This window comes from Pelodiscus sinensis, chromosome 4 (assembly GCF_049634645.1).
Source record: "Pelodiscus sinensis isolate JC-2024 chromosome 4, ASM4963464v1, whole genome shotgun sequence".
Lineage (NCBI taxonomy): Eukaryota > Metazoa > Chordata > Testudines > Trionychidae > Pelodiscus > Pelodiscus sinensis.
Genome location: NC_134714.1, coordinates 72559636 through 72585864, shown reverse-complemented (window position 1 = coordinate 72585864; position 26229 = coordinate 72559636). Strand labels below are relative to the sequence as shown.

At 45.5% G+C, this 26229-nt stretch overlaps 2 protein-coding genes across 7 annotated transcripts in view; one reads left to right on the top strand and one right to left on the bottom strand.

Moving 5' to 3' along the window:
* Positions 1-5831, top strand: part of ZFYVE26 (zinc finger FYVE-type containing 26) — a 72651-nt gene extending 66820 nt beyond the window's left edge. For all 5 annotated transcript variants that reach the window (XM_014568646.3, XM_014568645.3, XM_014568644.3 and 2 more), the window contains exons 40-42: positions 1154-1336; positions 2066-2110; positions 3295-5831. In XM_014568646.3, coding sequence (XP_014424132.2) covers positions 1154-1336; positions 2066-2110; positions 3295-3528 — 462 coding nt within the window. In that variant the 3' untranslated portion in view covers positions 3529-5831. The remainder of the gene's footprint in view (positions 1-1153; positions 1337-2065; positions 2111-3294) is intronic.
* Positions 5832-6204: 373 nt separating this feature from the next.
* LOC102446647 (retinol dehydrogenase 12) lies at positions 6205-26188 on the bottom strand. 2 transcript variants are annotated; one of them, XM_025179896.2, is made up of 7 exons: positions 26169-26188; positions 15865-15983; positions 14352-14507; positions 13798-13902; positions 13112-13321; positions 11775-11964; positions 6205-7700 (listed from the first exon to the last, which is right to left on the bottom strand). In XM_025179896.2, exons 3-7 carry the CDS (start codon positions 14476-14478, stop codon positions 7598-7600), a joined length of 735 nt encoding a protein of 244 aa, XP_025035681.2. In that variant the 5' UTR covers positions 14479-14507; positions 15865-15983; positions 26169-26188; the 3' UTR covers positions 6205-7597. The 2 variants fall into 2 exon arrangements, with proteins under 2 accessions (XP_025035681.2, XP_006113463.1); XM_006113401.4 differs by lacking the exon at positions 26169-26188 and adding an exon at positions 19321-20063.
* Between the last annotated feature and the right edge of the window lie 41 nt (positions 26189-26229).

The window sequence follows — 26229 nt, the reverse complement described above, 5'->3', positions numbered from 1 at the left end:
CAGACACTTTGCTTCAGGTTTCAGATCAGTCACCATGTTAGTGTAAAATACATTCAGTTATGTAGGTCTATATCTCTGCATTTTCAGGGTTCCCTCTCTGCCAAGGAAATAAACTGCCTGGCCAAGTTTTAGTTTACAGGGTCACTGACATCAACTTCCAGATCTAGTTAAACTGCCTTTCCTTGTTTTTAGAGAGAGGTAGAGCTTAATTGTCAAGGTTCTCCTCTTTACCTGTATGCCATGCTGGCAGTTCTGAGATCTCTAGATTGTCCAGAAGGCTGTCTTACTGTACATCTGAATAAATGTGTGCCCTACCAAAGGAGAGGAGATTAGAGAGAGGCACCTTATGGGAGAGAGAGAAGGGGCTCCATGTGAAGAGAAAACTAGGGCACTGTCTGCCCTGTTGAGAGAGAGGTGTGGTTGCTTCAGAACTCATTAACTTGCCTCCTTGCTCATCCACAGAGAAAGCAATGCATTCCCTTCCTCATGGCTGCTCTCCCTGAGTAAACAGCATTCTCTACTGCTGTGCACCTTCCTCAGTCACTCATGCTGTGCAAAATGCTACCCCAGGTGTGAAAGGAGAATTCAGATTTGATAGCATTTGACAGCCCCTCTGTACAGAGGTCCGTGACTGCACAAGATATGGAGGCAGTGAAGAAACAGGCCCAGAGCAGGCTTTATGCTGTTCCCAGAGCTGGCTGACTGGGGGAGCAGAAAGTATTTAGTTGGAAACTGTCTGTCTTTTTGGAAATTTCTCTCCAGCATGTGTGGATGGCTAAGGCTGGGATACTTGCCAGCATGGTACCAGTGGCCCAGATGTCCCTGACTGCTTAGATGAGAAGGACCCACATTAGTAGCTTGGTGGGTGCTTACTGGGAGAGATTCCCTGGCGTGGAGTGGAGCAGGCAGCAGCTTCTCAGATTTCCAGTGAAGAAGTGTGGCCCCTGAAGGCTAGGGTCCCACTATGATCTGAGGGGCCTGGCCTTTCGGAGCAGAATGGCATGCTGGGACCCCTTGTTCTACGGGCAGTATTTCTGTATGGAAAATGGGGGTGGCAATGGGCTGCAGCAGAGTGCTCCTCTTCTGGGCAGGCGTGGTAGGCTTGTCCATGACTGAACATGTTCTTTTGACAAGTTCCATTTTCCCACCTTAGGACTTCCAGCTGGAGGCTGCAGCTGTGTACAGCAAAGTGGCCAAGGCGCTGGTGAAGCAGCACAACTACAGTGAGATGCGGCAGCTCCTTAAATGCGTCAATGAGTCTGGAGTTGCAGCCAAAAATGATGGGGATAACATCATCCTAAATTGCCTGGAGGAGTTTAAGGATATCCCTTCAGAGGTAATGCTGTCCTCATGGCACTGTCTTCTGAGGTGGGATAGGCTAGGAAGGGAACAGTCCTTTGTCTCTCAGCATCCATACCCTGCACTGAGACAAACTGTCTGTCTCTTCTGGCCCTTTATTTTGCATGTGGAAATCAATGTGCATCTGCACAGAGAATTGGCTATTTGGGGATGTGACTGTCTAGTTTCAGGGTTCTTTCCCTCATGTCTCCCAGCAAGGTGCTCTGCAAATGGCACCCATGACCTGAGGCACCAGGTTCAAAGCCCAATTCTTCCTTTTTTACTGCAGCTCATTTACTGTCCCAATATTAGTGGGGTGTTTTCAGCTTTTCCCCATCATAACTTTCTGCTCCTCCTTCCCCACAGTTGTAACTTCATGGAGATGTTCCTTGTTAAGCATCTCCATCACACCTACCCACACCCCATAGAAAGGCATTGCGATGAACAGGACAGTCTTAAAGGGTGGCTTCCCACATAGGCAGCAGTTCTTTGGAGCACACATGGCTCTCCACCAACAAGGCATCTTCATACTAAGATACTCCTCATCCCAAACAGCAATATAAAGGAGGATCCCGCTGGTAGAAAGATCTGCCTGGGATTATTTAAACACTTTGCTGTGATGTCATCTTTGCAATGGCTTAGTAGTCTTTAATAGGCTGTAAAGATGTAATGTGTTTTTGAGCTACAGTCCTCTAATTGTCACCTGCTTTTCCCCTTTGGGGTACAGGATTTGGACAATCTGATCCAGGATATGGACAGCGACGAAAACAAGGTGAGTAAAGTATAGTGGGAAACCCTCAGCCTGCACGCTGTGCTCCCTCTGCCATACGCTTCCCACCTTGATTCAGCAGGAAGTTTTGGGGGCCTGATTGTTAGCTCCTATTTGTAGAAATTACAAAAAATCCCTTCTGCCTGCCAACAATGTGACCCTGAAGAGTGGAGCAGCAAAGGTACCTGATGAGTTAAGGGTGTCCTTATCTCCTAAGATTGATACTTTGTAAGTGCCTGTTCTCATCTCTGCTCTCCAACACAGGATGTGAAATGTCTCCAAAAGATGGAGACCCTAAAGTGTCTGAGAGCTATTGTACCGGACTTAAAAGCAGTGCAAAGATTCAGCTCATTCTTTTTGGTTCTTCCTAAATGCATTTAATTTCCCAGTGGGACCAGCATTTAACTTCTTATTCCAGAGTTAATATTACTATCATTGTGATAAGCACACCTGCCCTTTATTTCTCTGATTCAATTATTTCTCTTCTTTGTAGACTTTGCTAAGACTGAAATTCATGTTTTCTAATAATTTATATACACTGCATTTCCCTACTGTTTTCAGTATAAGGCTCTCAAATCATTCTGCATTCACAAATAGATGTTATCCCCACTTTACACATGGAAAAACAGAGGCCCAGAGGTCATGTGACTTTCCAAGGTCACATGCAAAGCAGTGGCAGAGCTGGGACGTGAACCCAGGAATGCTGATTCCCACTCTCCTCTCTGATCACCAAACATGCTGTTTTACATTGCCTGAGAAACTGGATTTGACTTCTGTCAGTGTTCAGTGCTACAGTGTGAGCCTTTCATGTGAGCCTTTGAAAGAATTAAGTAATGGGTGGAATGTCTTGAATCTTTGGTGTTCAGATCTGGAGGTTTTCAAACATGAGCTACACATGCAAGAATTCTAATGTTGCATGATGATCAGCATCCAAGGAAGATCTAAAAGCCAGTGACTGATACTTTTAAGTTTTTTTTAAAAAGTCTAATGCACTGGCTCTTGGTAGTACACGGCTTACAGCAGAACCTGACCTGTGCTACATCATAGCCTCTGCTTCACAATGCAAATCTTCTCTAAATAGTACAGCTTACTGAATTAGATTTCCCACTGGGTGCTCTCCTATACCTGTGTGTCAGAACTCAGTCTAAGAGACTGCAGCGAACAACTGCTTTTCTTTGTTACTTCAGATCCGAGCCTACTTGATGTGCAACAAGCTACGTTCTGCTTACCTGGTCTCAGTGAGACAAGAGACTACGAGAGCTGTGCAGCTGGTGCAGCATGTGCGGCAGCTGGCTGAGAGCAGTGGAGAAGATGTTGTGCAGGCCATCTGTGTCCAGTGGCTTTCAGTGCACCAGCCCAAACAAAAAAAACTGGCTCACCCAGACCACCAGAAAATAACTCCCAGGCACCAGCATCCATAAAGGGAAGACTTCATATGGCACAGAGAAGAACAGCTTAGTGATCTCTGTGATAGTGAAGTAGCAGGCAGGAGCTGCTAGAGCGCCTATAGCTAAAGGGAAGGAATTTACTACATACAAAGTGCCAATTCAGTGTTCTGATGACCAATAATCACTACCTCAGGGTCTTTTGTGTGTTTTAAATCTGAACAAGCCAGACTAAGGATTATGGAGAAATTATCTTCTCCTGTTTCAAAAACGTATTGAACTCTTTTGCCATTGGTTTGTTTTAACCCAGCTATGTACAGTTGATGACCAAATGCCATCCCATTTGAGCTCAGAGTAGGCTGAAACATAAATCTTTGATTTCTCTTAGAGCCATTTTATAGTGAATCTATCATTGCAATGGTTGAGTAGAGTTTCATTTTCAGTTATAGATTTGGGAGTGAATTTGAGGTGACTTTTTAAAGATCTATACTAATTACCACTAAGGTTTTTTACACTACTGAACAGTACATGTGAATCTTTTTAATTTTGGTTTGAAAGGCAACAGCGAGTTGTATATGGCAGGTGTCCCTATGCTGAAATCATGGGCAAATGTTTGCCTGTTGATAGGGACATTGGTGGATGGACATAATTGGAACTGGATGCACTATGAGAAGGAAACAAAGGGAAAACCTTTAAAATAGGATGAGGATGTTTGAGAGAATTGTTTTACCTCTTGCTTTCCTAGTTTAATCCACTAAGTAGATTAAATTGGTGTGATACAGCTGTCATTGGATAGTCACAAGGACTCTTATATGTAAACAAACTGAGCTAGATAACCCTTGCATTATAGAGGAAACATCTTCCTTTTATAAAAGGGTTTACATGGTGTAATTTAATTACCCAGCAAAGTAAGAGACTGCTAGATCATGTAATGAGTGTCCTTATCAAAGCAATCTTGCCCCTTCCAACAAACTGAAACATTTTGGGCTGAATAGTTATATACTTTGGTGGGGCAGAGGGAGCCCAACATGTCTCTTTCTGGGGTGAACAAATAGCTCAGACTGTCTGGAATACACTGGGGACTAGCAGGCATTCTTTAGCTCACATGATGTCTCTGTATTAGTTGCTTCTATGCAGAATCTCTTTCCCCGGGTGCCTGCTGCTGACTGGAAACAGTACAAAAGCTACACTCTCCTGGTCTACTTCACTTAACAGCAGGCACTTCTGGGGGAAATTGACTCTATTAGGGGGCATTTGGATTGGGCTATTGCTTCTCTGCAGCTGTTAATCTGAGAAGAGGGAAAAGTAGAAAGGAGAAACAGGCAGCAGAGAATGGAAGAAGCAGACATGAGTCTGTGCTTATAAAAAGTTTTTGCTAACTTTGGCAACCCAAACATGCTTATAGTGCAATGGATGTAGACTGCTAATATTTAAAGATGGGCGCCTCAATTTTCCTTTCAACAGCTCTCAGCATATTAGTCAGTTGGCTCGCTTGCAGCCAAATTAATTCTAGAGATGTTTCATTTCCAGAAATGTAATATAACAAATTCTGTTTTACAAAGCAAGCTAATCAGGCAAATAGAGTCCTTCTGATAGACCATAGACCTCCAATTAGATGAAAAGCACTTGGTTGATCTCATTTAAGTGTTTCATGACCACTATTCCACTGGCTCTCCTTGCTGGAGATGCTTAGTTCATTGGATCTGGGGTTAGAAATAGCTCAGAGCTAAGAACTAGGGATGACAACACTTATCTTCCAGAATCTTCCAGCTCCAGAGCTCAGCGATCCCATTAGGAAGGCTAATAAAAGCTGTTCTTATTGTCTCAGCCAGACCGAACTGGCTTAGCAATGTGCTCCAGAGGTAAGCTAATCTTGTTGGATGTGATACATTTTTATGGTTTGGATCAATATTAACTCTACAATTAAATAGGAGTGGAATGGTCTAATGTGTGCACCAATGCAGTCTCTACCATTCTGTATGCATTGGTGAGAGGAGTTTGAACTGTATAGAAGGAAAGAATGGTGTCTGCCATGTAGCCCAGCCATTTTTGTGCCTGTCTTTCTGCTTGACTTCTTTGCACTGTACTTTATGCACTTTATAGAGTGTTTGTTGCAATTTTGATCATCCTTAGCTTAACTTTCTAAGGACCTTTTCTTACCAGCAAACCTAGAACTGGAATTTTGGCCCTGCCCCTAAAAGGCTTTTGTTACAAGTAGTACAATTAATGATGGGCCTAAAAACCCCAAGCATAAAAATGGATTGAACACTAGTAGTTTAAGAGGCATTTATCTGTTTTACAGTGAACAAAGGAAAATAAAGTATTATCAGCAAAGGTTACTTGTTCCACTTCCTCTTTCATGTGCTGCTTTGTTCTTTACCTCTAGCATAGTTCTGGTGGTCTCTTTAGCTTTTGTTTGTTACTAGTCTGGGGCTCTATCTATTCTTAGGAAGGAGCCATTGTCAAACTATTTCCCTGCCAGGGAACCACTGTAGAATTGTTCTGTACCCTCTAGTCTTCCTTGTCTAATCTAACTTTAAATATCTAAATTAGTTGGAAGATTTGTTCCCCAACCTAGTACATGTCACTATGAGGAAATGTTTCCTGGTATGCAGCCTATATTGCATTTAATTTCACTCCTTTGTTGTGCCCATGAAACTGGTGCATGCCACTGCCACCCACTCAAGAATGACTCAAGTACATGAGAAGAAAGATGTGGCATAACATAAAACAGGAATGATTTTATTTAGTAACAATTATTGGAGGTAACACAGTGGTAACTTGCAGTCAGGCCTTACCAGAGAGAGCTGGTCATGCTAAAAACTCATCAGGAACTAGGCATCTGCTTTGCATAGCAAATGCCATTCACTTGTGATCACCTGGAGTATAGGAATGAATGTCTGGATTTTCTAGCAGGGGGAAGGCAATCCTGCAAGTGGTGATACCTTGACTGACCTGACATTTTAGCCATCTGATACTTCCAGTAAAAAATTCATGTGTTATAAAATATGGCAGCTTGTAGGCAGCAGCTCAGTTACTAATGGGAGATAAGAGTTTGGAGTTAGCACTGCTGCAGCAATGAGGAACTTTACTTGCCCTTTGCAACAGCTGTGATCAGTGTGTTGTGCCATATGCCAGCCTTGGCTAGCTTTCCCTATAACAACTAGTTTCCACTTTTACTTTTCAGCTCTATTGCTAATGTGGCCATTGCTGTCTCATTATGGATGAGCCCTGCCTTCATATACTGTACATATGGCTGCAAATCCAGTATCTTCTGTCAGGATAGCAAACTGGGCAGTGATGTATCAGCCAGTGCTTGAATTACTCTGCTTAAGTAGAGGGTGGATTATGTCACATTTCTCTGTTCATTCTACTGACAGCTCTTCTCCTGCTCTGAACTCCAAAACTTTCTACAGGTGGCTTTTATTGTGACATATTTAAGACTTCAGCACTGAAGAAATGTAAAGGGCCAAGTATCTTTTAGTAATCCTCCTCTAAGATTCCTTCTGCTATGTGAAACTCATCAGGAGGGCTGCCCATTTGGTTAACGCTCTAGGGGCAAAAAGGGCCTTATAAGCTGGGAGTTTGTTCCTTTGATCTGGAGGCTGCTGCAGTTTTTAGGGTCCCCTTCCAAGTAGTGGAGTCAGGACAAGTGACTCAGTGGACCAGTCAGTGAAGAAAACTCATTAACCAGCCTGGTTACTACTGCTGGGTATAGATCATTCTATAAACATAAAGCAAAATATCTAAATAGCTGTGCAATAAAAAAAAAACCGTAACTGGCCTAAAGTTGCCACTTCTCTAGGGAAACTGGGGAAAGAGTGGATTATAGAATTGGAAAGGATAAGGCCTGACTCACTGCACTTTGCCCTGAACTTCCAGGTAGGAAAGAGGGGCAAGCAGGGAAGCAGTCTCACCTTTTCTTTTACAAGACAACACTTACAGAAGTTCAGGGGTGGGTGTTTCTATAAAAAACAATGGTAGAGCAGCTGCAAGTGCCAGGCAGTGGGCTGTCTGCACATTAGCTTGTGTTCTTCTCAAGCAAAGAGCTCCTTAAGGACATCCAACTCCAAGCCCATCTAGCGCTAGATCAGGGGACTCCACATCAGTCCCATTGGATGCCCAGCAGCTCGCAACTGACATTCCAAAGCTTCTTTGCCAGCTCATCATTCCGGCCTTGAGGGGAAACATAGGCAGGCCGGCAGTCACTGCAATAGGAAAGAAAAGACTCATCAAATGCCCTGACTGCATTAACTCAGTTAAGTCTCAGAAGGGTAGCTGTGTTTGTTTTTTCAGATAGGTACTATGAGAAGTCTTGTGGCACCTTAGCCACTGATTTATTAGGGCATAAGCTTTCATGGGTGAAATCTACTTCATTCAGATGAATTCATTCATTCACACATTCCATTCATCTGAATGGATTTCACCCACCAAAACTTATGCCCTAATAAACACGTTAATCTCTAAGGTACCACAGGACTCCTCATAGTTTTAGCTCAGTTAAAAATGTAGGGACATGCCAGATGCTGCTGCTTTCCATCGGCTTATCTTCTTCAAGCTGGATTTAAAGAAGATAGAAGAAGGGGGAACTAGCAGCCTTGCTCACTGTGGGGGGCAGAGACAGGATGAAAGTAGGAGAGGCGGCAGCTGGCCCAAGAAGCAAGCCTTGGTGTAGGCAGTGTTAGAGGTGGAAAGGAGAGCTGATAATGTGAGGCACACTAATCCTCATAGTTCCAAGATGGGCTTGCTTGTGTCTAGTTTATATAAAAGGTTACATTTACAGTCCAAGTACCATAATTCACTGAAGCCATTTTATAGGACATGACTATAAAAAAGTCTCACAATCTGGAAAGCAGCTGAGAAACTTGACCTTTCATTTTGTATGTTTGTAAAGCACCTTATACCTGCATAGGCCATATAAATAATCAATGTGGCTGCCTCAAGTAGGTGAACATAAGAATGAGCAGCATCACTCCCCTCTTCCCCTCCAACACGGCTGTAGAGAAGAACAGCGGGGGAATACACTGCAACATTAGCAGAGCTTGCTGAGAAGATGTCACCCGCAAACAAATGATTAAACAAAATTCAACACATTCTCCTGAGGAGCCAGTGGCTTGAATATGGTTTTCCAACCTAACGTAACATGGAGGAGGGCTGTAATGTAGCAGCCTAGATACCTACTTCATAGCAGGACTTCACTCACTGCACAAACATTCTATTCATAGAGATGATACCTATAAACTGATTTCACTAAAAAGGTAATTCCATATTTTATACACTATGAGTTCCACTGAAAGACCAGCTTTTCCACTAATGTCCAGAATCAAAGACATTCCTTTATTTTAAAAACCCTACCTATGTCTTCTCTCCCATGGCACACATATGGCCTTTGGTGAATAGCTGCTGTCCTTCTGCTCTTCCATCCTACCACATTCCATTTTGTTGTAACAAGATTCTTGGGTGCAGACATTGTGTGCTTGCAGATGTACTAGTGGGTGTGGGAGAATAAAGAACAGAAGACTGAGGACCTGTTCAGGGTTTCCAAGCATGCTAGAACCTGCTCATTATGATTGTAGGAATGAGATAAATAAATTGGCATTCAGGAATGCTGATGGGCTAATCTCCCCTTAATGTCTGCTTGATTAAAGGAAAAATGCAGTTTACTATTGCCTTAAATGTATGTGACATTTACTTAATCAGACTCAAAGACAAGATAAGACATGGATAGCTGTGGACTGTTTCGTGCTTGCCATATTAGTAATAACAGCAAAAGCAGCCTAGTATGGATTGGGGCCAGAAGATCAGAACTGCAGGCAGTGATACAGACCCCAGCATGTGACTTGCACCGCTCCTTTATAGCACAGATGTACCCACTAATCTAAATGAACAGGAGATGCACAAAATGTGCTTAAGAGAAGCTGTGGTGGGCTCCAGCTGTATCTTTTCTTCACAGCTGTGTTTATACTGGGCCACTTATTCCAGGGAATAAGCTGCGAGCTGTCTACACTGGCCCTTGAATTTCCGGAAAAGCAACGATGCTCTACTGTACAAAATCAGCCGCTATAACGGAAAAACTATTCTGCTCCCGCTCGGGCATAAGTCCTTATTCTGGAACACTGTTCTGGAAAAGGGCCAGTGTAGACAGCCCAGTAGTCTTTTCCAGAAAAAAGCCCCGATCGCGAAAATGACGCTCGGGGCTCTTTTCCGGAAAAGCGTGTCTACATTGGCCACGGACGCTTTTCCGGAAAAAGGGCTTTTCCGGAAAAGCAGCCTGCCAATGTAGATGCTCCTTTTCTGGAAAAACTTAAAACGGAATACTATTCCGTTTTAAGCAGTTCTGGAAATTCATGCCAGTGTAGACACAGCCCCCCTGTTTTGCTACAGGGCATCAGTTTCTGCTTTAGCTGCTTTCTTCATCACTGTTTATTTTAGATGAAAGCCCTTTTAAGACATTAGTGTTTCACAATTTACATTCAATTAAGTGACAAGATTTGGACACCGCTCTATTCTAGAGACTGTCCAATGTAGATCTGGGCACGCGCATACTTCAGCAGCTAGCTAACTATTTTTCCATTGAGTTCATGCTTGCATTTTTTATAAAACTGAAATTCACTATAAGTTCACATGCTCCAGCACACAGGACAGTTGAGCTTCACAAAGGCTACTTTTATCTACTGGGAGATGCACACATTCTAGAGAGAGGATTAGGGGACCTATTTCTATTGCTGAGGCAGATTAAGATGGCATAAACTCTGTACTTAAAGATCACACACACACACACACACACACAGGCATATCCTGGAATAATCCTGCAGTTCAATCACAAGAAGATTGTGTTTCTAGTCTCAGATCTGAAGGAGGGAGTTCTCATGTAAACAGCCTTCACACTAAAATCAAAGGGTAATTTCCATATCAAATTCCCAAATGTGAGGTGGTCACAGGGATGAAGGCAGTACTGAATATAGCTGATCAAGAGTAACATGTGATGATCACTTGGTTGTGTTCTTGAAAGAAGCAAGAGGAGGGTTAGGCAGGTCACAAGATACGGATTTCAAGTTGACCTAGCAAAATGGGAGCTGAACTGAATGAAGAAGAGCTACAGAACCAGTTGGGCAGAAAGAACTGCATTGTATGCCATAATGTACAGGAATCTCCTCTGCTGAAGCTTCTTGCAATGTCTGCAGCTCTTGAATGTGCCACCCTTTGGAGAATCAGGCCAGTGATGAAGGTGTCTAACTTGAGACAGTTTTGAAAATCTTGAGTTCTGCTTGTGCAGCACCTAGCATATTTGCTACTGCCTTATTAAGATAATGTGTCTCATACCTTCAATCTGAGGACCTCCCAAGCCCTTAAATTCAGGTGCTATCATCCTTTTGCAGATGGGGAAAACTGCAAAGAGATTCAAATTTATCCCTGATGTCACTCAGCTGAATTCAGCAGAGTTGATTAGAGCCAGAGAAGTTGGGTGACTTCCCAAGTTCAGACCAAGTCTGGCAAAGAAAGAAAGGAATCCACAGTCTGATGCCCAGGGCTCGACAAAGTGCGGCAAGAGCTACTCGCCAGCCCCGCACTGTACATGTGCCCGACTGGTGCTGTGTGCATGAATGGCTCACGGAGCGACCAGCTGAAATCTACTCATCACGGGCAAGTAGAAACAGCGGTTTGTCTAGCCCTGGTGATGCCCATCTTGCTCTTTAGGCATGAGCCCACTCAAAAGCTACAGGACTAGGTATAATCTAAATCACTGCACAAGTAAAGGATTTCTGTGAATTATGACTTGGTGTCCCCTTCCATGAACACCACCTTTCCAATTCACATTTTTAACACTTCTCCCTTCAAGTCTATGTAAACTAGGGATATGAAAGTGTAACCATGTATGCAGGCTCAACGGTTAACCTTCACAGTTACACACAGGCTCCTGGTAAACACAGGGAGCCAGCTTAAAAGCCAGCTTCCTACATGCACCAGCTCCCGGGAAACTGCCTGCCCCCCTGCATGTAACCATTTCACTGCTGAAATTTTCAGCCGTTACACATTTACTTAAACACATTTTAACATCCCTAGTGTAAACCTCAATACAGTTCCCTTTCAGAAAAAGATTAGCGAACTGGGCAGTGATATATCAGCCAGTGCATGAATTACTCCCTTTAAGTAGAGGGTGGATTATGTCACATTTCTCTGTTCATTCTACTGACAGCTCTTCTCCTGCTTATCCCCATACCCAAAGACATCTGGGTTACATCCTTCTACCCCAACCCAACAGAACAAGGACTTCTGCCCACCTGAAATACTGCCCAGTCACGGACTCCAGCTCCTCAGCCACTGCACAGTATATACTGGTTTGGGCTCCTTCTCGTGGAGTCTTCAAGAAGAAGGAAAATGTCTTCCATAACAGAGTCATTAGAATCGAGTGCCGGATCAATTCAGAATGAACAGATCCAGGATGCAGAGAGTTTGCAGTGACACCAGTGCCTACGGAAAGTGGTACAACAAGGGACATGCATCAAATTAGACCCTGTCTACATGCACTAGAGCTTTCTTAGAAGGAAAGAGTTAACCTGTTTTATCAAGGTATCTAAAATGTTAGTGTAACAAAGATTGAGGTGCAGACAAGGCTGTCCTTACAATTTATGGGGCCCTATGTAAACTACCTGAGGCTACACTGCCCCCTCCATCTCAACCTGCTTCTGCTGGGGCTCAGGGTTTCCCCCACCCAGTGGCTTCTCCTGGGGCTCAGAGTGTCCCTCACCCACCCATGTCTTCCCATGTGTGACTTCTGCTGGGGCTTGGCTTCCCTCTGCCTCCCACCTCAGCATGGCTTCTGCTGAGGTTCAGGATCCCCTTGTACCCCCCTATGGCTTCTCTGTCCCCCAATCTTCTGTTGGGGCACAAGTTTTCCCTGAAGACAGTGTGGAGCTGCAGAGGGCTTCTCTCCATCCCTAGTGTGGCAGGAAGGAGCCTTCAGCTCAGTGGCCAGCTGGCTGATAAGAGCCTATGGGCAGGCAGGGGGAGGAAGGGGACAAGGAGAAAGCAGCCCCTGCTGGTGGTAGCTAAGAGGCTTGCTCAGTGCTTTGTAAAGGACAAGCTCCTCCTGGCTTACTCTAGTACTGGAACTCTAGACAAGAGACCTAATCTCTATTTTTCAGACTTTGAGTCTCAACAGGGCAAGTCTCAGCTTTCCACTCTGGACTTTGCTTTCTATGCTGAGCACAGCAGTATTCAAAAGCCTTTTTCAGTAGCAGTCCATGACTCATAATTGCTGCTTTGTTAGTACAAAAGCTGCTCATTCGGTGGTGGTTGCAGATTTGCTTTCTAACAAGCACTGAAAACAATGAAACCCATTCCTCTGAGTAAGGTCAGCTCACTCCTTCCCTCTAGCCCCAGGAGTAGGGACATGGCCAACCCTTGCTCACTGGGGATTGACCTAGTCTGCTCCCACCCACCCTGAACACTTGCCAGGGACTTCCATAAAGTAGTTTCCTTATTCCACCTTGAACATCTTAATTTGTGCACATAAGTGCAGCCACTTTCCAGCACCATCTTGAATGCCATCCTCTGGAGCTCAAGGGATCTGATTATACCACAGCTGATATTCAGTCTACTTCCCTCTCAGACTCACCTTTCAGGCGTCTAGCCAGCTCCCGGGTGAAGAGTACATTAGCCAATTTACTGTGACAGTACGCAAGACCCTTGTTGTAGCACTTCTCACCCTGGAGGTCATGGAAGCGGATCCTGCCTCCATGATGAGCCAGCGAGGACACGTTTACTATGCGGGCTGGAGCTGACTGCTTCAGGCGCTCCAGAAGCAGGAAGGTCAAGAGGAAGTGACCTAGGGAGATGGGGATTTGTTTTACTTTGCCTTTCAGATGTGCCTTCCATCCTAGACTCCCAAAGCACTTCAGACCGGGTACTGAGGCTCCTCACTATTCGCCCATTTCACAGATGCGAGACATGAGGCAGAGACATGTCAGGGCCCAAAATTTAATAAGTGGCCTTTACTTCTGGGTGCTCAAAGAGCTGGAACTGCCAAAAGGTTGCAGGAGACGGAACTCCCATTTGCTGTATACCCTCAAAATAGGCACTCTCTGGGCTGAGAGGGCAAGCTTCTCCTGCATTGCTCCTCAAGAAATTTAGGATCTTCCCAAAACAGCTTAGGTTTCTACTAAGGCTTAAAAGACTCTAGTCTTCAATTACATTCTTGGGGGCTAGACAGGAGGAGTTCTGGATGCAAAATCTCAGCCTGGGATTTTTGCCACCAAGATTGCAGCTGGCTCTGCCTGCCACATCCAACCATCAGACCCTTACCAAGGTGATTGACTCCCAGATGCATCTCAAAGCCATCAGCCGTCTTGGAGTAAGGGCACAGCATGACACCAGCATTGTTAATGAGGATGTGTAGCGCCTTCTCTTCTGCAAGGAACAAGAGATGGGATGAAACATTAAACAGGGATCCCACAACAACCTTCCAGCACCAGCCTGGCATAGATCAGCCAGAGAACTTGAGCTGACTGCGGCTGTCTTTTCCCTCCAAAATATAAAAAAAAAAAAAAATCTCTGCAGTCTCTGGGGATTCCAGGCCCATCAATGGGGAGGGGGAGACAAAGAGGGCAACTGCCCTGGAGCCAGGGCTGGATTACCCAATAGGCAGACTAGGCACATTCTTAGGGCACCAGCAAAGCAAGGGGCACAAAAAAATAAATAAATTGTACGGTATAGTATTGTTTTTATTTTGAATTACATATGGGGAGCACCATAATCTTTTCAGTGCTTAGGGCCTCTATAGGTCTTAATCAGGCCCTGCCTGGAGCCCAGCAATTACCCTCACCTAACAGTAAATGAGACAGCATCTGGAGTCATACCTTCTAGGAAGCTCTCAGCAAACTGTCGGATAGACTTGGTTTCAGCCAGATCCAGCTTCTTCACAATTACTTGTTGGTTTCCTGTCTCGGCTCGGATCTCAGAGGCTGCTGCTTCCCCCTTTGCCATGTCTCTGCAGGCAATGATCACCCTGGCACCTGCAAGGTGGAAAGGATGACAGAAACATGGACATGAGTAGTGGGGAGCCAGGACAGACAGATTGATGGCTCCCCAAAAGGTTATAAATAAATCTGAGCAATAAGTGGGTAAGTCAGGGAACTAGTTGTGGGACAATCAGCCTTTCACTGTGGACCAGACATCCACTGCACAAATTCAGCACTTCAGTCCTACCAGATTCCTACACTGGTAGTCTCAGCACAGTGGCCAAGGTTTGAATGGACCACTCCTGAACCGAGGTGGCCTTGCCTAAGATACTGTTTCTACAATGATTCTGAATGTAATTTAGCACCCTTCATAGCAGCTGTCCAAAAACCTAGCTAACCTGAACCATGTTGTAACAAAGACACACACCAATGAAAGTAAGTTTTTTCCCAGCCTCATGTAGATGGGGGTCTAATGAAAACAGCAGTGTTCAGGATGAAGTTTTAAAAGTGTATCTAGAACAGGGGTGGGCAAAAGGGTCTCCATGGGCCAGATGTGGCCTGCCAGGCAGGTTGATCTGCTCCGTGGAGGCCCTGCCGCTCCCCTGCCCTCAGGCCAATTAGGACATGATGTTTCCTCTGCCCTGCCTGGAGCATGCAGCTCCTGGCAAGGCAGGAGGAGGCTTTGTGTGCTTCCCCGCCCCGAAGCCCTGATTGGTCTGGGGGCAGAACAGAGAGCACACAAAGTCTCCTCCCACCGCCAGAAGCATGGATACGTAGGGGGAACCTTGGAGGGGGGAAAAATGGGGACAAAGGTGCTCCTCCACCCACAGACCAATCATGTCTGTAGGTGGGAAAACGGGAGTATCCTGGCCCTGCCCTCTCCACTTGAGGCCCCACCCCTTCTGCTTGAGGCCACTTCAAAAATTTCTGAAGTGGTCACTGGCAAAAAATTATTGCCCATCCCAAACTAGAAGCTATAAGGCTCTCATACTGTAAATCTATTCTCAAGTCATGGGGCCTGCTTCTAGCATTGTTAAAGTTTGTGTGGCAGCAGGATGTATAACCATAATATACATACAACAAATCCTGCATCTTGGCAGGAGGTTAGACTAGATGACTTGTGTGGTCCCTTTTAACCCTATGCTTCCGTGTTAAAGCTCTGGGCTCTCCAGGGTTCTAACTTAGCTCCTAGGACATGGTTGGATCCCAGCTCCATTACAACTTTTAGCTGTGTTATACTGGGTCAGAGGACAGCCACGTGTAACCAGGTCTCCAAACTCAATTATAGTTGCAGTATAGATGGGGCTGTAAAAGATAATCCCCCTCCCAGCTCCAGAGAAGAAAACAATATCTAATGAAGATCCAAATTACATAAGGACTTTCAGAGGTGGAGGGAAGAAAGGTGACTTGCCTCTTTGTGCAAGATCTCTGGCAGTCTCCTTTCCAATGCCTGTATTGGCCCCGGTGATCACCACTACTTTCCCATTCAGCTTAGCTGTTGACTTACACACTCCTCCTGCCACATACCTCCTAGAAAAGAGGACAAAAAGAGGTGCTATTAGGGATTCACAACTATATTTTTCTGGTTATCTGGCTCAGTTTTGGGGCTTGGCATTCTGTGTTGTGCAGTCCTGCTTGCTTGCTCGCTCTGATCCAGCCATCTCATTAGTGGGTTCAGAACAATTAGAAAGAGAAAGACATGGGCACATTTGTAAAAACTGGTAGTTCCAGGTTCCTGTTTTCTTATATTCCCCCACAACCCTGTCGTCATGGGGTCACAATTGAGAATACCAAATTTAGGTGAAACTACTATGAAACCAGGCAAATATACCCCCAAACTGGTATATCTCATGGGCAAATAATCACCAAACTAGCAACAAAAGTAAACTTTTGTTTCACCACATTGGCTAACAAAAAGTCAGAAAAGTAGTATCCTGATGCATTCCAGATGTTCTATCACCCAAACAAACATTGGATTGAAAGAAGAATGGTTCTTTAAAACCAGTCTTATCAAATAACAGGTTCTTCTGATCCCAAAGGATCAGCCACACACCCAGGTCAATATACAACCAGATCTGATCCAAAACCAAAAAAAAAAAAAAAAAAAAAAAAAAAACCCAAATAAATAAATAAATAACACTATTGCCAATCCTTTAGTATCTAAAGGTAGGTAGGTAGAGAGATATGTTTTGATTCTTTTAACCAGTTAAAACTAATAATTGCAAAGTTCTTGGATCAGACTTGAAGCAGTGATGGAATAAACTGCTGGCTTGAGTCAAGTCACTGGTTGCTTCCAAATCTTTGGAAGTTCCTCAGTCCTTTGGCCAGAATGCTCCCATTAGTGTAAGTCCATAGCCTTGAGCAGGAAAGAGGCAAAATGGAGGTGTTTCTGGGGCCTTTTATAGCTTCTGCCACATGGAGGGACTCCCAGTGTTCTTTCTGTAGAAAGTTACAGTAGCAAGAGTGTGTTTGGAGTCACATGGACAAGTCAAATGTCCCTGCATAGCTTTGCTTAGTCACAGCAGCGGCCATTACCTATGCTTCATATGGAGCATCCACAGAAAAGTCCCTTCATATCTCCCATGGTCCACTGTGACTTAAGCATCCCTTGATGAGCCACTTAATTTGACCAGTCCCTTCAAGATGTGCTGGTTAACTACCTTTTGGGCATTACCCCAGCAGCAAACATTTGAAATACAGATATAGAGCCATAACTCTATAGTTATATACTCATAACTTCAGATACAAAAATGATACAGGCATACAAATAGCATAGCCATATTCAGCAAGTTATAACCTTTTTACAGACATCTTACATGCCACATTTTATATAAGACTTGTTGCAAATATAGAACAGTAGTAGCAACTGTGATATATATGGTCATACATCAATCAGATAATATCACACCTCCCATGGTGCCAGTTAATGCTCACTCTTCTTAGAGGTCACTACAGCCACTGATGTAGATTGCCATTCATCTCCCAAACCTCAGCACCCTAAGGTGGACAGTATTACAAGCTGCCCATTCTGCTATAAACATTTTGGTATGTAATGGACTAACAGATGGGTCTTGAGCCCTGGTCTCCAGTGGCTGCAGCCCAAAGAGGATGTAAGCCCTGATACTACTGCCACCTAGCCCAGAGCATCCTTTATTTAGTTGGGGGCATAGACCTTAAGTGTTCCCTGCCATGCTGCGTGCAGTAGGTCTGGAGACCACAATGTTTGTATATACACAGCTGAGGGTTTGCTATGAGCACCACATAACAAGGGAATATGGTGCTGAGCCCCAGGACAGAGAGGCACTATACACAGCCCAGGAGCAACCCAGAGGCAGCAGCCAAGTCCCTTCTCCCATCCCTTGTCTCATGAACTAACAAATGTACCTTTTCCCTAAATCCTACCTCAGATGCTCTAGCACACTGCTTCTGTTACAGATCCTCACCTGGGCTTCTGCATTAACCAACATACTGCTCTTCTTTTCCACCCTGGCCTATGGCCCAGGTATCTACGAGCAGGCACGTTCCCTGCCAGAAGTTGCCTTGAGCAATGGCAAACACAGCAAGTAGCTTCTATACTGAATGTTCTAAACTCTCACTACTAAGTGTTAACTGTCAAATTGTTACAAAAGTGGGGGGGGAGAGTTACCCTATTGGCTATTGATATTGGTTCTCTTAGATCATACAATGATCTTCCTTTCACCTAGACCATCTGAACTAATCTAATGCACCAACACTAAATAAATTTAAAAGTGTGAGGTGCATAAAAAGCCTCCCATCATACTATTGATTTTTAAATGACCAAAGCACTAAGCCAGATATCCAAAGCACAACTCCAACTAAGTCAATGTGGTTACATCAAGGGGAAATTTTGCCTTCTTCAATCACAGTTTTATGGATTGACAATTATTTCTGAAACTTCATTATTTCCTAAAGTAAGATGCCACCTTACATCAACTTTAAAGAGCTGAAAGACAATGAAAAGGCAATTATAGAAAGTTTACAAAGCATTTAAAGCGGCTTCTTGGGGTCAATTTAAGAGTGAAATATAGTAATTTTATTGCCAACACTACAAGACATTATTTTAACCTGAGAATTGGTTCAGAGAATGATAAAAATTGGAGCTAGAAATATTCAGTAAGTCTCAATTCAGTCCTGGCTCAGGCATGAATGCAGAATTGCCTCCTGCTATTTCCTAGATACAGGGTTCATGGTTAGTCTAACATTTTAACTTGGTGAAATAAAAAAAAAAAAAACACCTCTGCCACTCCCTTTCCAAAAGCAAACAACCCATTATATTTTACTGGAAGCAAAAAAACTGTCTTCTTTTACTTAATCCTCTAACCTAAGCATTTATGGTCATACTATTTTTATGCAGCATTTTTATACCTTTCAAATGCTATACAGACATTAAGGTACTAAACCTCTGAACAACTTGGTATGTTAGATATTAGCTCCATTTTACAGATGGGGAAATTGAGGCACAGAGAGACTTGCCCAGGACTCAAACAAAGGGACAGGGAAAACAGAGTTCAAACCAAATATAGCTTAGCTGGCTGCTAGTTCCCCGCTTTAATTGCATGTTAAGTCTGCTTCATTATAAAGAGGAATGGAGAGGTTTTCCAACTCATAGGTAACGTGATAATGTAAACCCAGGTTCTCAGAACCCTGGAGCCTTTTCCTTCGAAATTTGATGCTTACATTTATTATCTAGCATATTACCTGATCTTTCTCTAAGTGCCAATAATGAATAAACTGATCTGCTTTCTCTACCAACAATGCACTTGTTGCATCCCCATTTAGTAAAAATAAAAAGGTATATGCTTTTGAAAGGATTTACACACTAGCTAGTCAATCATTTAATACAGACCTGATGTAGGGAGCTGCCATGAATAGGAGAAGGAGAACACAGGTGCATATTCCCAGCACAGTCACCAAGCAGTTTAGCATTACTGCTGCTGTTTGCCCGCCCTTCCAGTCTAATGACTCTCAGCCGATCACAGACAGAATGAAATACACCAGCGAGGGAGCATTGCATGCAGGGAATTGTAGTCCGAGCCATCAGTTTTGTGTACAGAAAGATAAGAGCACATTATGGGAGTTGTAATACAATAACCTACACTGTGTAATGGGCAGTACTGATGGGGTATACCCAGTGATTTCTCTGCAGGAGGCAAGCCAGAGAAACAGATATACCTTCTCCACGCCCCCACCAAAAAAAAAAACCTACAGGCAAGTCAGTTTCTTAGATCTAAAAGATCAATAACTTCTTAGCCACTGAGTTCATTTGGTCTTTACTATGTAACTTTCTGAGGTTTGCTTTGTCATTTGCTAAATGCCAGCCAGAGCTGTCCATAGGATGTTTCAGTGTGGCTGCCCCAATCCCCATGCTTTGGGGACACCTGTGGCAGCCATGTCAACCCTCTTATGGATGGGACCCACGGAGCCCAGGGCAGCCCAGAAAGATAACTGGGGTCAGGCTCTCAGTGTGGCAGTGGGAGCTGGAGGTCCAGAGCAACCTGCCAACTTGCTCTTCTCTGCTGCTGGCTGTCCTCTAATTCACTGTGGTGGTGGCAAGTGGAGTGCAGTGGCCTGAGAGATGGGTGGTAGGGCAGGGCAGAGCAGAGCAGGCTGCCGGGTCACTGTTGCTCCTGTTGCCATGGTGAGTACAGAGGGGTCTGACCCCTGCTGCCACCCCTTGGTAATTCCCTGGCTTGTATCACTCAGGGAAGGGGAGGGGAAGGGGCTTGGGGGAAGGGAGTGGAAGGAGGCAGAACAGAGGCAGGAAGGTGTGGGGCTTGGTGGAAGGGGTGACTGGGAGGCAGGGCAAGACTGCATCCTGTTTAAATATTAGTCAATTCTATTCAGGACTCTGCTGTTGCCTTACTAAGTGACCTTAGGCAAGTCATTTCACTCTCTTCCTTCTGTTCCACACCTGTAAAATAGGGCTAACAGTACTCTCCTAGATAAAGTATTCTAAGGGGTAAGTGTAAGGAAACTATTGGCCCCTTACTAAAACTCAGGGTTTTTTTTGGCTGGCTAGCCCCAGTAGCAAAAGGGGAAGAGTCCATGAAAAATCAGGGTCCTGAGACTAAGTCCCCATGAACAATGGGAAGAGACCAGTGCTCCAAGTCAGCCTGACTAACAGAGTAGACAGGCTAATGAAGGAGTCAGCAGGTTGGGAAGGAGGCAGGGAGGAATCCTGTCCCCTGTGTGACTTGGATTTTCCTGGGTCACACTGAGTTGTGTCCTGGGCTGAGCTGAAGAGCAGATCCCTGATGGGAGGAGAGCTGCAACCATGGAGCCAGAGGGACCAGGAAAGGAGCCTGAGAGCTGGAGGCAGAGAGTGGAGATAGGTGCAGTGGGCAGCTAGAGAGAAGGGGAAGCTCTGGGCAGCAGCAGAGGATAGGGAGATGCCACCAGCCAGAAGGCCTTGCAGGCCAGACTTGGAGGGGGATCATAACCCCAAATGGGGGGCTGATATTGGGGAGAAGGGTCCTGCCACCCAGAACCTGAAGGTGTGTGACCACTACCAGAGTAAGGGTACGTCTAGACTACATGCCTCTGTCGCCAGAGGCATGTAGATTAGGCTACTAGGCATAGGAAAATGAAGCGGCGATTTAAATAATTGCCGCTTCATTTAAATTTACATGGCTGCCGCGCTGAGCCGACAAACAGCTGATCAGCAGTTTGTCGGCTCAGCGCGGTAGTCTGGACGCGCGGGTGTCAACATCAAAGTCATTTGTCGACCACCCAGGTATGCCTCCTGGGATGAGGTATTCCTGGGTGGTCGACAAATACCTTTGATGTTGACACCCGCGCGTCCAGTCTATCGCGCTGAGCTGACAAACAGCTGATCAGCTGTTTGTCGGCTCAGCGCGGCAGCCATGTAAATTTAAATGAAGCGGCGGTTATTTAAATCGCCGCTTCATTTTCCTATGCCTGGTAGTCTAGACGTACCCTAAGTGTCCCACGCGCAGCTTCCCAGCAGCATAGCCAGGGCCTGGGAAGGAGGCCTGGGACCTATGAGGAACAGACTGTGAACTGTCCTTATATTCCAGAGACTCTGTTTGTGATGTCCCGGTGCCACAGTGTGGGGTTATATCTTTTCCTTTAAACTTTCCCATTTTTCCTTATTTTTTTAATTGTTTTATAGACTCATAGGCTGTGTCTACACTGGGCGACTTATTCTGGAAAAGCAGCCGCTTTTCCAGAATAAGCTGCAAGCTGTCTACACTGGCCGCTTGCTTTTCCGGAAAAGCAATGATGATCTAATGTAAAATCGTCATTGTTTTTCCGGAAAAACTATGCAGCTCCCGTTCGGGCAAAAGTCCTTTTCCAGAAAAACTGTTCCGGAAAAGGGCCAGTGTAGACAGCACAGTAGTCTTTTCTGCAAAAAAGCCCCGATCGCGAAAATAACAATTGGGGCATTTTGTGGAAAAGCGCGTCTACATTGGCATGGACGCTTTTCCGGAAAAAGTGCTTTTCCGGAAAAGCATCCTGCCAATGTAGACGCGCTTTTCCGGAAATACTTAAAACGGAAAAACTGTTCCGTTTTAAGCATTTCCGGAAAAGGGCGCCAGTGTAGATGTAGCCATAGACTTTAAGGTCAGAAGGGACCATTATGATCATCTAGTCTGACCCCCTGCACAGTGCAGGCCACAGAATCTCACCCACCCCTCCTAGAATAATCCTCTCGCCTATATCTCAGATATTGAAGCCTTCAAATACTTTGAAGACCCCAAGATGCAGAGAATCCTCCAGCTGTGATCTGTACCCCATGCTACAGAGGAAGGCGAAAAACCTCCAGGGTCTCTGCCAATCTACCCTGGAGGAAAATTCCTTCCCGGCCCCAAATATGGTGATCAGCTAAACCCTGAGCATGTGGGCAAGACTCACCAGCCAGACACCCAGAAAGTTCTCTATAGTAGTAACTCCTATCATCCCTCCATTGACCTATTTCCTACTGATAATGAATGGTCAATTAGTTACCAAGATCATGTTATCTCATCAAACCATCCCCTTCATAAACCCATCTAGTTTAATCTTGAAACCAGATAGATCTTTTGCCCCCACTACTTCCCTTGGAAGGCCGTTCCAGAACCTCACTCCTCTAATGGTTAGAAACCTTCGTCTAATCTCAAATCTAAACTTCCTACTAGCCAGCTTATATACAGGCAGTCCCCGAGTTACGCGGATCCGACTTTCTGCACTTACGAACGGGGCTTTCTCGCCCCGGAGCTCGCAGGCAGCGGGACCGCCCAGAGCACAGCGGTCCTGCCACCTCGACCTCCGGGGCGAGAAAAGCTGCTCCGGGTGCCTCTGGTCTGCTGGGGACCGTCTCCAGCAGACCAGGGACACCGGGAGCAAAGCCGCAGTGGCGGCGGAGTCCCGCGCCTCCCCAGCTTTGCTCCGGGTGTCCCTGGTCTGCTGGGGACTGTCTCCAGCAGACCAGGGACACCGGGAGCAAAGCCGCGGCGGCGGCGGGGTCCCGCGCCTCTGAGGCTTTGCCAGAGCAAAGCCTCAGAGGCGCGGCACCCCGCCACCACTGCGGCTTTGCTCCCTGTGTCCCTGGTCTGCTGGGGGGGGCGCAGCTAGTGCGCCCCCCCCAGCAGACCAGGCTTTTGTTGTGGACCCTGGGGTAGAGCAGCTGGGGTGCTGCCGGGTTGGTCCTGCAGGGACCTACCTGGCAGCCCAGCTGTTCTGTCCCAGGCTCGAGATTCAGCCGCTGTTGAAACTGATCAGTGGCTGATTCCAGGAAGCTGGGGGCAGAGCAATTCTGCCTCCAGCTTCCTGTAGTTAGCCCCTGGTCAGTTTCGGCAGCAGCGGCTGAATCTGGGGCCAGTTCCGACTTACATAGAAATTCAACTTAAGAACAAACCTATAGTCCCTATCTTGTACGTAACCCGGGGACTGCCTGTACATTTGTTCTTGTATCCACATTGGTATTAAGCTTAAATAATTCCTCTCCCTCCCTGGTATTTATCCCTCTAATATATTTAAAGAGTGCAATCATGTCCCCCCTTCAGCCTTCTTTTGGTTAAGGTAAACAAGCCAAGCTCCGTGAGTCTCCTTTCATAAGACAGGTTTTCCATCCCTCGGATCATCCTAGTGGCCCTTCTTTGTACCTGTTCCAGTTTGAATTCATCCTTCTTAAACATGGGAGACCAGAATTGCACACAGTATTCCAAATGGGGTCTCACCAATGCCTTGTATAATGGCACTAACACCTCCTTATCCCTACTGGAAATACCTCGCCTAATACATCCCAAGACCGTATTAGCCTTTTTCATGGCCATGTCACAATGGCAGCTCATAGTCATCCTATAATCAACCAGGACTCTGAGGTCCTTCTCCTCCTCCGTTACTTCCAACTGATGTGTCCCCAGCTTATAACTAAAATTCTTGTTATTAATCCCTAAATGCATAACCGTACACTTCTCACTATCAAATTTCATCCTATTGCTATCATTCCAATTTACAAGATCATCCAGATCTTCCTGTATGATATCCCGATCCTTTTCTGAATTGGCAGTAGCTCCCAACTTTGTGTCATCTGCAAATTTTATCAGGAGACTTCCACTTTTGGTGCCAAGGTCAGCAATAAAAAGATTAAATAAAATTGGCCCCAAAACTGATCCCTGAGGAACTCCGCTAGTAACCTTCCTCCAACCTGACAGTTCACCTTTCAGTATGACCCACTGTAGTCTCCCCTTTAACCAGTTGCTTATCCACCTCTCAACTTTCATATTAATCCCTATCTTTTCCAATTTAACCAATAATTCCCCATGTGGTACTGTATCAAATGCCTTATTAAAGTCGAGGTAGATTAGATCCACTGCATTTCCTTTATCTAAAAAATCTGTTACTTTCTCAAAGAAGGAGATCAGATTGGTTTGGCACGATCTACCTTTTGTAAAACCATGTTGTAATTTGTCCCAATTGCTATTAGCCTCAATGTCTCTAACTACTTTCTCCTTCAAAATTTTTTCCAAGATCTTGCATGTCAAATTAACAGGCCTATAGTTGCCCGGGTCGCTTTTTTTCCCTTTCTTAAAAATAGGAACTATATTAGCAATTCTCCAGTCAAATGGTACAACCCCTGAGTTTAGAGATTTATTAAAAAATGTTGCTAATGGACTTGCAAGTTCATGTGCCAGTTCCTTTAATATTCTTGGATGAAGATTATCTGGACCCCCCGATTTACTCCCATTAAGCTGTTCAAGTTTGGCTCTAACATCCTAGCATGGCAGATGAGGCCATAACAGGCAATGTGATGGCAAGTATGTGGCTGGAAATTTAAAAAGGTTATTGTGCAGCTGTAAGCTTGGGTTGGTGTGTACTATCTCCAATATCTTGCTAGTGGCAATCTCGCATCTGATATTATTGCTCAGAATTGGGAGCCCTCGGAGTAGAGTTGAACAGAGTGCCAGAGATGATATGCATGGTGGCATATAACTGCATATCCACCTATTTGGTGTGTGACGATTGACTCCATAATGGTGTACAGTACTCCACCACCAAATACAAGGCACTGGCGAGAGCAATGGATACTTTATAATTTCTAACCAGTCCTTCGTCGCTGATCCCACAATTTGCTTGCCTGGTTTTGACTGCCCCATTGTCAGTGATCCCTATTGAATAGGTTCCGGACTGAGCAAGGTCTCTGTGCAGCCAATCATTATCACTGTGGCCTTCGGAAAAGTCCTTTGAGCAGCTGCAGCATAACACAGACAATGAAACATGTTGTCTTTGAATGCCTGGTGGCTAGGTTCAGTGGTGATGTAGAAGAACAGCATCATGCCACTGAAGATGCCATTGCTTGGCTTAGAAGACTATGCACATACTAAATAAATAAATAAATAATCTATGTACTGTATCTGTCTGCTCCGTGGACAGGAGAATTCAGTATCCAGATCTGCCAAGCCAGCACCTGAATTAGGTTCATATACATACAAAGCTACTACTGCTTTGGATGACACAACATAACAAACTCAACATATTGGGTTTCTCCGTGGCTGCTGGTGTGTGCACATTTTGCTCTTGGATGTACTTGTAGGGCAGTACTCTTGTACATTTTCCCTCCCTTGCCTGCACAAAGGGATGGAGTCATAAGTGACTTGTGGTAGCACTTGAACCTCTATGCCCCAGCCAACATTTTAATTGCTAAATGGGGTGCCCACACATGCCCCCTCTCATCCCGGCCTCGAGGTGGCCCTTCCTATACCCCACAGCACAGGAGCCAACGGGCTCACCAGGCCCCTAGGCAAGGCAAGGGGGGAGGACAGCTCCCTCTCCCGTCAATGGCCGGTCCCACAGGCACCCTGCTCTAGCGCCTGTGACAGAAGCCCCCAGGATCAGTGGTAGCAGCTAGGGATCTGAAATCCCATGTAATCAGTGAACCGCCTTAACGGGATGGGGGAAGGGGGCTGGCTGCTCCAGCCGAGCTCGGCTGCCCGTTAACGGCTGACATCCCTAGCAGCAGCGCGCGGCGAGAGGACGCTTCACTGGCACGGTCGGGTTTGCAAACTTAAATTGGGAGGAGGGACCCACCCGAAAATCCCCGCGCTCCCATGTGACCCTCCCCACAGCTGCCCTGCACTGCCTGAGGCGTGTGCCCGGGCCCACAGCGGCGCCGCTGGCGAGAGCGCCCTCACGCGCAGGCGCTGCCAGACTGAACGCATCCGGCAGCTATCGGCGTCCAAGGGGCAATCTTACTGGATGGGAGCAATCCCAGAGACTACACTTCCCGGCATGCCGTGCGCGGCTCGGAGGATGG

Coding starts and splice junctions, on each gene's coding strand:
- LOC102446647 (XM_006113401.4), bottom strand. CDS start 19,400: ATGCTAAACTGCTTGGTGACTGTGCTGGGAATATGCACCTGTGTTCTC. Junction 14,508..15,864: donor CAGAGATCTTGCACAAAGAG/GCAAGTCACCTT, acceptor TCCACCTTGCAG/GTGCCAGGGTGATCATTGCC. Junction 7,701..11,774: donor GTGACTGGGCAGTATTTCAG/GTGGGCAGAAGT, acceptor TTCCTATTGCAG/TGACTGCCGGCCTGCCTATG.